This window comes from Wickerhamomyces anomalus, assembly GCF_001661255.1.
Source record: "Wickerhamomyces anomalus NRRL Y-366-8 unplaced genomic scaffold WICANscaffold_4, whole genome shotgun sequence".
In the NCBI taxonomy this organism is placed as follows: domain Eukaryota; kingdom Fungi; phylum Ascomycota; class Saccharomycetes; order Phaffomycetales; family Wickerhamomycetaceae; genus Hansenula; species Hansenula anomala.
Genome location: NW_017567113.1, coordinates 1,646,500 through 1,659,009, shown reverse-complemented (window position 1 = coordinate 1,659,009; position 12,510 = coordinate 1,646,500). Strand labels below are relative to the sequence as shown.

Below are 12,510 nucleotides of genomic sequence, written 5' to 3'. Positions count from 1 at the left end.
AAACTTTTGACAGGTGCTGAGAATTTTTATGATTTCAGGGTTTTTGACAGGAGATGTTTTTCGTATGAGATGAGATTCTTGAGATGATTTAAATCTGCTAACTTGTATTGGGAATGCTCCTTTGATTGAAATGATAGGACTAGTTTTATGCAGTTGTTTGGCTCTATTGTCTTGCTTTGAATTTGATTTGATTTGCTTTGTTCCTTTGCAATTTCCAGCGTGAAGGTCCAATTGCCTAATCCGGTAACTCAAAACGGCACGTGATGTGTCATGTGACCTACGTCAGGGTAAAAATGGAAATTCAAAATTCATGGAGACGACATAGAAGAGTATAAGGGATAAACAGGTTATTGAAGAGCCAGATCAACCAAAGAGAGAACCAGCATCATGTTGTCCAGAGTGTTGAGATCCAATGGGGTCTATAGAATAACCACTAGACCAGCATTCACTGTCACCAAAAGACACTCCCATATCGATGGTGTTCATCGTAATACAAAGGATAACAACCCAACAATCAAGTTTGAATTCAATCCTCAAAACCAGAAAGAAGTGGAAAAGATAATAGCTAAATACCCAGAGCAGTACAAGAAAGCTGCAATTATGCCATTGTTGGACTTGGGCCAACATCAACATGGCTATTGTTCTATCAGTGTTATGAATGAAGTGGCTAAAATCTTGGAAGTTCCACCAATGAGAGTTTATGAAGTTGCATCTTTCTATACAATGTTTCATCGTAAACCAATTGGGAAGGTTAATGTTGGTATATGTACAAATATTGCTTGTGCGTTGAGAGGTGCTGATGATATTTATGATGCAGCAAAGAAATATATGAAGGAACATAACGAAGATGGATTTTTCTCATTAGAAGAAGTTGAATGTTCAGGTGCTTGTGCAAATGCTCCAGTTGCTGAAGTTAACAATCTTTATTATGAAGATTTGGATAAAAGTAGTATTATTAAGGTCTTTGAAGATCTTAGAAAAGGTCAAGGTAAACCTGGTCCAGTTGGAGGTAAAAGAACTTCTTGTGAACCTGAAGGTGAAAGAACCTCTTTATTTGGTAAAGAACCATTCGACGTCAAGACCGTGACTCGCTCTGATATCTAGACCATTATTTATTTATTTATTACCTTATTTATTCATTATTTATTTAAATCTCTATTTATTAATCATGACAGAAATATACAATATTTTCAAAACATTACACTTTTAACGACCGAATTTTTTCAATTCCAAATATCTCAATGGTGGATATACAATACCTGAGATACCCATTGTTAACCACATTGCAATATCACCACCTGCGGAACCAAAATTTTTAGCAACAACACCAATATAATAAACTTGTGCCATACCAATGACTGCACCAACGACACCACATAAGAATGCAAAGATAGCTGCATAACCATGAGTTAACACTTGATAATTATTCCAAGCATCCCAATTGTAATTTTGCTTTTTACCTCTTAGACCCACTGGTACTTGAGAACTTGTTGATGCAACTTTTTCATCTTTTGATGGGAATTCTTTAGTATACAAGTGTAGGAAAAACTTTCTGAAAACCACATTTTCTTCCAACAACATGATGAAATACATTGAGATCCAATAACCAATCATTGGTAAGAAGTTCCCTAAAATTGTACTGAAATGATCTCTACCAACTAATGCACAAACTAAATAAACAGCAGTAACAATAATAGCCCACAGCCATCTTGGAATTTTGGCAAACCAAACAGCTGTTAACTGTAATGAAAATGCAGCAGAGTAAGTGTTGATTATATTATTTGCAATTAATGATAATAATAAAACAACTGCACAAAATTTACCAAACCCATTCCAACGACTAAAACCTTGGTGTAACAAACCACCCATACCGTTGATTGCATAAGCTTCTTCATATCCAGAATCAACAACTGATAAAACACTCAAGATTGAACCTAAAACACCAACAAATGTAGTTGGGATCAAAATACCAAAAAATGTTAAAAAGAAAACTTGATATGATGGAGTTGATTCGGGGAATAAAATATAATAATCTGAAGTGATTGTACCCCATGTACCAGTAACTGAATAACACAAACTGAAGAATGAAAGATAATGACCTAAAAGTGTCTTTTCACCAACTTGAGAATTATCAAAAGTGTTTAATAACTCAAACTTATTTGATGATGCAATGTATAACAACATAAAGGCAATGAAAACTGGAATTGAAATAATTTTTTCCACGCGTAACAATTGCTTTATACCAAATATTGAAACAACAAAACTTAAAATACAAACAATAACAATCCCAATATATAAAGGAATCTTACCATTTGAAACACTAGCTAAAATTTGACCACCAACAACACAATTAACAATACTCCAACCAACAACACCAAGACAACCAATCAATGCAACAAATTTCACAAACCACCATCCAAATAGATATCTAGCCGTGACCATTTGTCTACACCCAGATCTAGGCCCCATAGTGGCACAATAACCAGCTATAGCACACCCAATAGTCATTGAAATTAACCCACTTGTTAAAGCTTGTTCAAACGTCAACATGAAAACATTTGAGCCTAATATGAAGGTAGACATTGATGACAATCCACCAGCAGCACTAAACCAAAACCCAATAACAGAGATGAATTGGTTAACTTTATTATTTGATCTTTCCCATGGTTGAATACGTTCAATACCTCTAGTTTCTACACCTAATGAATCTAATTTTGCTGAATATTTTTGAAGGAGTGCGAATGGTTTAATGTTTGGCTGATTTATGGATGATGCTGAAGATTCCACTATCCGATGATCCTCTTGAAGAGCCTGTTCCTTATCAGGTGTCATAATGTATTGTATGATCGAGACAAACACAAGTGAAATGAACAAGGGAAATCCGTTGTGATTTGTATTCAGATATACTCGTATTTATGTACAAAGTTGTGAAAAAAAAAACGGTAACAAAGTGAGTCAAATCTGACTCTGACAAGTGACAGGTGAGGTTGTTGAAGACACCAACAACACCAAGAATAATATAAAATATGCTCTTAAGTGGTTTCTATGGAGTCAATGATTCATTTAAACCAAAAGATCTTGATAAAATACTTCTGGTTCGTTCTTTATATAAATCAGAGCCTTTGAGTACAAAACATTGTGTCATAACGTAGAAATTCGCGAAGAGGCTAGACGTCTTTTCACTAGGCTCAAAACACTTCACGAGACCTGGAAAGAATGCTCCAATTTGGGAATAAATTGAATAGAAGCAGATATAAGGGTCGTTATTGTTCAATTAGCTCATACTTGGTCTAGTTTAAACCTACATTTGTATAAGAATTAAGCCATTACAAAATCTTCCCTTCGCTTAATCATCCAAAGAGGTAAAATTTGCTCATACCTGAAAAATCAGTATGGGACTTCATCAGAACGGGCATCTTGAACCAGCAGAAACAATTGCAATTACAACAAAGATATACATGGTTTAAGTGAATAAAATAGAGAAAGAACCTAGGAGTTATTAGTTATAACAACTGAACTGTCCCTCTTTTAGATGCCACTTTCCCCATCAAATTTGGAAATACCATATTAAGTCACACCATGATCTTAGTTGACGGAGAGAAATATTCCTGTGTTCAGTGTATAAGAGGGCATAGATCTTCAACTTGCAAACATTCAGCAAGACCTTTAGTCCAAGTGAGAAGTCGAGGAAGACCTTCCCTAAATGCTGGCCATAGAATAGCTGTTACTGAATCCGAACTCGTACTATCAAGAAATCAAGTTACTATTCAAGATTCATTGAATACCAAGTCCAGAAAATCTTCACCAAATCCAAATCCAATCAAAGAATCAATCAAGAAGCCTGATGAAAAGAAATCTTCATGTTGCTCATCAAAAAATAATACAAATAATACCATAAAAAACCCCCAACCTACACAAGCAGCATCATCATGTTGTGCCTCTAAAAATAAGTCACCTCCAACAGTTGAAAACAATCAACAACAACAAGACCAGCAACCTGGCAAGCCATGCTGTTCAACTACGCATTCAGAATGTGGATGTGGTAAAAATGGTGTTATCATGCTACGTGCTTCAAAAAGACAGTTTGTTGATGTAAGGAATGGTAATATTGATTATGTTGGTCCATATAATGAATCATCTTTGAATAAATTCAAGATAGGAATGTCAAATACAACACAACCACCAGCTAAGAAAGCAAAACATATAAGGAATTCATCATGTTGCTCTGCTGCATCTGCATCTGCTTCCAATAAGCTGAAAGTATTGAAACAAATAAAGATGAATGAATTTGACTATCAAATACCCAGACATTCATCAAATTTTGAATTCCCAGGACAAAGTAACCAAATGCCTAACCAACCACCACACCTTTACCAATATCCACAACAGCAATATCAGCCTTACCAACAACAAGCGTACCCTCCTCCTCAAAACCATATTTCAAGGGATCATTTAGCCATTGGACTTCCATTTTCTATGACAGACCGCCCTCAACAGGGTCAAGAATATCAACAATATCAACAACAAGTCAGACCTATCCAATCACATTTCCATTCAAGATCTGATTTTGATCAAGCATTTCAAGAGTATCAATCACAATCTAGAGCTGCAACTACGCAACCAACAACAACCACAATATCATCAGAACCCCAACAAGACCATTATCAATACCCACAACCATTACAACCTCAACCTCAACAAAAGATTTATGATGTGGTTTACTCATCTGGATGTGCTGACGAGTGTTCTTGTGGTCCAGATTGTACATGTCCTGGCTGTTTGATCCATAGAACTAATGAAGAATTAAAGGAGTATGGAATATTGGATACATCAACTTCTTCAACACCTTCTGAAGGACCATTACCTGTCCCTGCTCCACCAAATTCAAATCAGCCACATGTTGGCTATGACCTCATCAATTTGGAAACTATTGATGAGATGTTACTCCGTGAAATGTTTGAAGAAGAATGTTATTGTAAACCTGATGAATGCTGTTGCTATAATTGTTCTAAACATGGTATTTCTGAAGGTATTAGGCTCAGTGATGGTGTAAGAGTTGCTGAAGCTGACGGTGAGCTAGATTTTGGGAAGGATAGAAGCGTTACACCAAATTCTCATCAATCTGGACCAGTATCAGCTTGTTCAAATTGGAAATCTGAAGCTTGTAAATTGCAGGGTCCAGATATACCTGAAAATGGTGCACAATTATGACAATATGTATATAGCTAACGACCAGTAATTAATTAATATGTAATATTCCCAGTTTTAACCCAAAGTTTTTGTAGCTTTTATGGCCTTTGACACTTAATGTGGATTGTCCCCTACCGATTTTTCAATCTCGAGAGATTCATAAAAACATCAACACTATCAACAATAAGATTGTCATTTTGCCACCCATATATCTTCCATATCCGCTCTTGTCAATTAACTAGTTTTTCCAAATTCAATCAAGGATAGCTATTTTATATTACAGACAATGGCTGATCAAGAACTGAGTTTGATCAATAAAGTTGAGTTGAGAATCGCCCTCGCTGATTCTGATCAGAAATTTCAATCAGCTCTAGATCTTTATCTATGTCCATTACTTATGAAATTGTCTTCAATTCATGGTGCTGTTCGTCAAGAAATACTCAAGTTTATTCAACATCTCATTCCAAGAATCAATTCATACAGAGAGATAAAATTACCAACACTAAAATTGATCCAACAGGCCAAAAATCAAACTTCAAATGCTGATGCTTCCACAGTTCAATTATACTCTTTATTATTTGCATCCAAAGGTATTGATAGACTAAGCGTGGAGGAGAAAAGAGAATTGTTACCTGAAGTTATACATGGTGTCCACAACTTTGGTGATAATGGTGTTGCTGCTAGATTGTTTCATATTTTTTGCAAGTTATTACAAGGTTGGAAAACTCCAGATCGTGGAACTGATGATTTCAAACAATTGAGGCAAGATTTGGCTATAGATACAAATGATGAAAAATTCTTGGTGGATAAGATTGAAAAATTGTTTTTGTTAGCACCTGTTATCAATGATGATGGTGTTATTCCAAAAGGTTACACCTGTCCGGGTCTAAGTTCAAAAGATACCGCTTTTTTGACATATGATGCGGGTGTTTCATATAAAAATGATGATTTATCTAATGCTAAGAAGAATATCGTTTCATTCATCCCTTTGTTCCATGATGAGAACTTAGTCACTTTGTTGTTAATTGGTGTTTGTGATTCGAATGATAGCGTATCTAATGCATCTGCAAGCCTTTACAGAAAAATCAACATCCCATATGAAGATGGTAAGCTTATTGACCATTTGATTTCTTTATTCATCGGTGACAAAGAAATACCTAGATCACCAGTTAAATCACCAATACAAGAAAGGTTCCTTTCTGTGATGATTGATTCAAAAATTGCCACCAAAAGTAAACATATCCCAATCATAACCTCACTTGGGTTGAATGCTTCAAGATACCCTAAATTGAAAGCTGCAACTATACAATTTATTCAAGCCGTTGCTAAAAATGGCGGTGATGCTATATTAGCTGGTGGTGAATCTGCTGAATACTCTGTTAATGTGGCTGCCCAGTTGAGAAATAATTTACACGCTGAAGGTTGGCCAAAGCTAGAAACTACACAAGGTTCAAATTATGCAAATGATATAAAGCATAGACAGTTACAATACGAAGCATTGGGTGATATTTTGAAGAAGGATTTCAATTTGGTTAAAGATATTTCATATATTGAGTTTTTACTCGATTCATTGATTGGTGATCTACCTGTGCTTAGAACAACAATTCAAGAAGCATTGAGTTCACTGGTTGTACATCTTCCAAATTTATCACTCGAATCCAAGAATAAATTGAAAAAGATCTTGATACCTATTTTAGAGCAAGACAACTTCAGTGATGAAGGAATGGATGCTATAAACGCCGTTCGCTTTGTTGCTATCAAATACATCAATGCTGCATTCCCATTTGAAGATCATGAAGCTAGATACTTGAATGTTTTAGGTACGTCAGCAAAGAACAGATCAGATGTTATTGAAGAAGCCCAAAAGGGTTTACATCCATATTGGTTTAACATTCTTCAATCTTCCAATACAGCAGAATTTAAGTCTACCAACGAGCTAATGGGCGTTGGAAACAAGGTTAAGTTTCCAAGATTTTGTGACTTTGTAAACAAATTGGTGACTGAAGTTGATGGCGCTAGAAACTCTGACTCTTCCGCGTTGAGACATGCTATGATTCCAGCTGTTGAATTCGCCTTACATGTTCTTGTTACACAAGCTATTGGGAATAAATCAACAGTGGTTGTCCAAGATCAAGAATGGATAACAAGATTGGAGAAGGGGCTTGAACATGATGAAACTGTCATCTCTTCAGTTAAAAAAGAGCTTCAAAATGTTGAAGGTTTGAGTAATTTCCTTTCTATATTGTTGGATGAATTTGCTGTTAAAGATAATTATGGCAAAGATATTGCTGTTTCAGATATATCCAGTCCTATATTTGGTAAACTATTCTTGAAGTTGATTTCATTGTCACCACAAACAGTCGTTGAAAAATTGAGCCCACAAGTTCCTAGATTGATAGCTATTGTGGAAAATGCCAAAGTCACCAGAGAAGACACCATTCAGCAAGCTGCAAACTCTATTGGTATCATTGCCTCACACCCAATCAATTCTAACGAGGATAATCTTCAATTATTACAAAACATAGTGGCTTTTCTACAAGGCGCAGATACAAAGCAATTGAATAACCATGGAAGACTATTGACGTTAGGCTTTTTAACATCAAGATTATTTCTACGTGGAAGAGACATTTTGTCTAATGATGATGTTCAGAAAGTTTATGGGATCATTGGTGAATCGGTATCATCAACTGATTCAAGATTAAGTGGTGCTGCCATCACAGCAACTTCACAATTGGCACAATTCGGAGGTTTTGGTCCAGATTTAACCAATCCAGATGTTGATGTAATTAAGAAACAAATTCTTGAAAGTTTGAAGGCTAAAGTCAAGAAGTTGGGTGAAAAATCCATGATTGCATGGAGTTTATTATCACTATCTGAAGTTGAGTCTGATTCTAAAGATTTTACAATCTTTGAAGAGGTTATATATGATACACATACCACAAAACAAGTTGAATCTTTGTTTACCTCAGGTGAAGCCTTCTCCATTATTGCTGCAGGTTGGGACTCCAAATTTCTCCAAAAACAGGTTGATATCCAGAGTGATGATTTAAAGTTCCGTGCTGCTCCACGTAAGACAAGATTGGATTTCATATTGAGCAAAATATTGCAAGCTTCCAGTAGCACTAAACCAAGTTTGCGGAAGGCTGGTTGTATATGGTTACTTTCGATCGTTCAATACTGTGGTCATTTGCCAATCATTGAGGAAAAGTCAGGTTCTATCCATGTCACATTCATGAAATTTTTAGCTGACAGAGATGAGTTGGTTCAAGAAGCTGCTTCAAGAGGTTTAAGTATGATTTATGAGCTAGGTAATGCTGATTTGAAAGAAACTTTGGTCAAGAGTCTACTTAGATCATTCACAGAATCAACATCATCTGCTAAATTAGGTGCTGGTACTGTCTCTGAAGATACTGAACTCTTTGAACCAGGTGTTTTGAAGACAGATGATGGCTCTGTGTCAACTTACAAAGATATTTTAAATTTAGCATCTGAGGTTGGTGATCCAAGTCTTGTTTATAAATTCATGTCTTTAGCTAAAAGCTCTGCATTATGGTCTTCAAGAAAAGGTATTGCTTTTGGATTAGGTAGTATTATGTCAAAATCAAGTCTTGACAAGTTACTTTTTGAAAATTCGTCTTTGTCAAACCGTTTGATTCCTAAGTTATACAGATATAGATTTGATCCAAATCCTTCAGTTGCCAGATCCATGAATGACATTTGGACCACAATTGTTCAAGATAGTTCTAAAACTATTGATGAATACCATGAAGGAATCTTGAAAGAGCTTCTTACAGGAATGGGAAATAAAGAATGGAGAGTTAGGGAAGCAAGTACTGTTGCCTTAACTGATTTGTTGCAAGCTTTGAATAAGGATAAATACCAAGACAGAATGGAAGAAATTTGGACTATGGGATTCCGTGCGATTGATGATATAAAGGATAGTGTTAGAAAAGCTGGTGGTGGTTTGACAAGATCATTATCTCAAATGTTGGTGAATAGCATTAAAGTGGAATCAGGTTCATCTGAGACAAATGCCAAAGAAGTTTTATCTAAGCTTTTGCCATTTTTATTAGGTACAAAAGGTATACAAAGTGATGCCGAAGATGTTCGTGATTTCTCCCTTGAAACAATTTTGAAGTTGGTCAAAAGAGGCGGTAAAGCCATCAAACCTTTCATTGCTGAATTGATTGACCAATTCGTCTTGCTAATGTCAACTTTAGAACCTCAAATTATCAACTACTTGACCTTGAATGCTGACAAGTACAATTTGAAGCATGATGATATTGATGCTAAAAGATTACAAAGTATTGGAAGTTCACCTATGATGAACGCGTTAGAAAGATTAATTGATTTGATTGATGATGACATAATAGGTGATGTTGTTGTTAGAATTCAATCAACCGTTAAGAAATCTGTTGGTTTACCTTCAAAAGCTGCTGCTAGTAGATTATTTGTTACGTTGGTTGTTAGACATTTGCAATTGTTGAAACCATATGGTGAAGTTTTATTAAACACTTGTATTTCACAATTGAATGACAGAAATACCACAGTTTCTTCTTCATTTGCTACAGCAGCTGGTTATGTTTGTCGTGTCTGTTCGGTTGATGTTGTTGCTAAATATGGTGAAAAGATTCAAGCTTCTTACTTTGAATCTGAAGATGAAAAATCCAAAATTGTTGCAGGTGTCGCATCTGAAGCTGTTTCAAAATATTCAGGTGATAGATTTGCTTCAGTTGCTTCCGCATTCTTACCAGTTGCTTTTGTTGCAAAGAATGATGCCAATAAAGAAGTTGCTAAAAATTTTGAAAGTGAATGGACAGAAAACACATCTGGTAATGGTGCTGTTAAACTCTATATTCATGAAATATGTGCTTTAGTTAAGCAGTATATCACCTCACCACAATTTTCAGTTAGACAGACATCTGCAAAGAGTATTGCTGAAGCTTGTAATGCAATTGATGGTGCAACAGGTATTGGCTCTAGTGCCGATGAGCTATTTGAAGTTTTGATGAACGCATGCCAAGGTAGATCATGGAACGGTAAAGAAGATGTTCTACAAGCTTTAGTCTCATTATCATCTAAATCCAAGCCATTTGTTGACTCGCATCCTGAGCTACTTGCAAAAATCAACAAGATTGTTATTACAGAAGCAAAGAGACGTAATAAGGACTATCAAAAACATGCAATTGTTTCATTAGGTGAATTTGCAAGCATTTATCCAAGTGAAGAACTCCATGATCAAGTTTTAGAAATCTTTGAACCATTGTTAAGTGACGAATATTATGAATCTGAAGATGAAGATGAAGATATGGAAAAAGATGAACACAAGACCGTTAATGCAAAATCTTCTCAAAAGAATTTAACAAGAGAAGCTCAAAGAATGAAAGCCTTATCAAGTTTAGTCAAAAGTTTCCAAATTTATCCTGACAAGACATATCATCCAGAATTGTTAGAGTTCACATTGAAGGCATTAGAAGGAACAATAAATTCCAACGTCATAATACCTACTTGGAGATCCCAGATTGCTGTTGATGAAGGTCTAAGCAAAATCGCAGAGGTTTTGAAAGGTGCTTCTAATATTGACTCAAATAATGTTGATTTGTTAATTAAGACTTGGGAGATCATTTTCAAGAACAATACAAAGACTGAGGATGTTGAAAATGTTAAAATACATACAGTCAGAGCAGGTAAAGCTTTGATAGGTTTAAAGAATGAAAACATCAAGTATAAAGTTGTTGATGCTTTGAAAGCTCTTGATGCTATAGAACCTTCATCGGTGATCAAGGTTGAGATCGGTAATGCTTTAGCATGAGAATTATATATAGAAATACTACAAGTTTAATAATTGAAGACCAAAAATCATGTATTGATTGACACGAAACCAGTCAGCAAAAAATGGTTTTTTTTTTAATAAAAATGTTGAAGCAAGTACTAATCTTCACCAAACTTCAAACCAGATATTTTTTACACTCTAACTCAAAAAGACAAATTCTAGTGTAAGTCACACAAATATAGTTGAAACTTCATCAAAATAATAAATAAAAAGGAGACATTAATAAAAAAAGTACCAGCTTCTTAGAACCCACCTCTCAATCTTAAAACCAAATGTAAGGTTGATTCTTTTTGGATGTTGTAATCCGATAAAGTTCTACCATCTTCCAATTGTTTACCGGCAAAGATTAAACGTTGTTGATCAGGTGGGATACCTTCTTTATCTTGAATTTTGGATTTGACGTTATCGATAGTGTCTGAAGATTCAACTTCTAAGGTAATGGTCTTACCAGTTAAAGTCTTGACAAAAATTTGCATACCACCTCTCAATCTTAAAACCAAATGCAATGTTGATTCTTTTTGGATGTTGTAATCTGACAAAGTTCTACCATCTTCTAATTGCTTACCAGCAAAGATTAAACGTTGTTGATCTGGTGGAATACCTTCTTTGTCTTGAATCTTAGACTTAACATTATCAATAGTATCAGAGGATTCAACTTCTAAAGTGATTGTTTTACCAGTTAATGTTTTAACGAAAATTTGCATACCACCTCTCAATCTTAACACCAAATGCAATGTTGATTCTTTTTGAATATTGTAATCTGATAAGGTTCTACCGTCTTCTAATTGCTTACCAGCAAAAATTAAACGTTGTTGATCTGGAGGAATACCTTCTTTGTCTTGAATCTTAGACTTAACATTATCAATAGTATCAGAGGATTCAACTTCTAAAGTGATTGTTTTACCAGTTAATGTTTTAACGAAAATTTGCATACCACCTCTCAATCTTAACACCAAATGCAATGTTGATTCTTTTTGAATATTGTAATCTGATAAGGTTCTACCGTCTTCTAATTGCTTACCAGCAAAAATTAAACGTTGTTGATCTGGTGGAATACCTTCTTTGTCTTGAATTTTGGATTTGACGTTATCAATGGTGTCAGAAGATTCAACTTCTAAGGTAATAGTCTTACCAGTCAAAGTTTTAACGAAGATTTGCATACCACCTCTTAATCTTAAAACCAAATGTAATGTTGATTCTTTTTGGATGTTGTAATCTGATAAAGTTCTGCCATCTTCCAATTGTTTACCAGCAAAGATTAAACGTTGTTGATCTGGTGGAATACCTTCTTTATCTTGAATCTTGGATTTAACATTGTCAATAGTGTCAGAAGATTCAACCTAGTTAAAAAGTTAGTAAATGAAAATGTGAAAAAAAGCACTTCACATCATTCCCAACCACTATACCCTTCTAAACACAACTGGACCCATCCAAAGCTCTTGTTGGTGTTTAGCGCGCCACCAACTTCATGAATCAAAACAACACAA

At 35.1% G+C, this 12,510-nt stretch overlaps 5 protein-coding genes across 5 annotated transcripts in view; 3 read left to right on the top strand and 2 right to left on the bottom strand.

Moving 5' to 3' along the window:
* Positions 1 to 387: 387 nt before the first annotated feature.
* WICANDRAFT_84898 (complex I 24 kDa subunit family protein) lies at positions 388 to 1,104 on the top strand (the record flags this gene model as incomplete). The annotated part of the gene is made up of 1 exon (XM_019185805.1): positions 388 to 1,104. The coding sequence occupies one exon, from the start codon at positions 388 to 390 to the stop codon at positions 1,102 to 1,104; it is 717 nt and encodes a 238-aa protein (XP_019038509.1).
* Positions 1,105 to 1,206: 102 nt separating this feature from the next.
* Positions 1,207 to 3,416, bottom strand: TPN1 (Tpn1p; the record flags this gene model as incomplete). The annotated part of the gene is made up of 2 exons (XM_019185804.1): positions 1,207 to 2,717; positions 3,380 to 3,416. 2 exons carry the CDS (start codon positions 3,414 to 3,416, stop codon positions 1,207 to 1,209), a joined length of 1,548 nt encoding a protein of 515 aa, XP_019038508.1.
* Positions 3,417 to 3,579: 163 nt separating this feature from the next.
* On the top strand, positions 3,580 to 5,211 carry WICANDRAFT_63796 (copper fist DNA-binding domain-containing protein; the record flags this gene model as incomplete). The annotated part of the gene is made up of 1 exon (XM_019183614.1): positions 3,580 to 5,211. The coding sequence occupies one exon, from the start codon at positions 3,580 to 3,582 to the stop codon at positions 5,209 to 5,211; it is 1,632 nt and encodes a 543-aa protein (XP_019038507.1).
* Positions 5,212 to 5,476: 265 nt separating this feature from the next.
* ECM29 (Ecm29p) lies at positions 5,477 to 11,002 on the top strand (the record flags this gene model as incomplete). The annotated part of the gene is made up of 1 exon (XM_019184954.1): positions 5,477 to 11,002. One exon carries the CDS (start codon positions 5,477 to 5,479, stop codon positions 11,000 to 11,002), a length of 5,526 nt encoding a protein of 1,841 aa, XP_019038506.1.
* A 263-nt stretch (positions 11,003 to 11,265) lies between these two features.
* UBI4 (ubiquitin) overlaps positions 11,266 to 12,510 on the bottom strand; it is a gene marked incomplete at both ends in the record, with an annotated part of 2,615 nt that continues 1,370 nt past the window's right edge. Inside the window, one exon of the mRNA XM_019183613.1 lies at positions 11,266 to 12,363. Within this exon, the coding sequence (XP_019038505.1) occupies positions 11,266 to 12,363 (1,098 nt within the window). The remainder of the gene's footprint in view (positions 12,364 to 12,510) is intronic.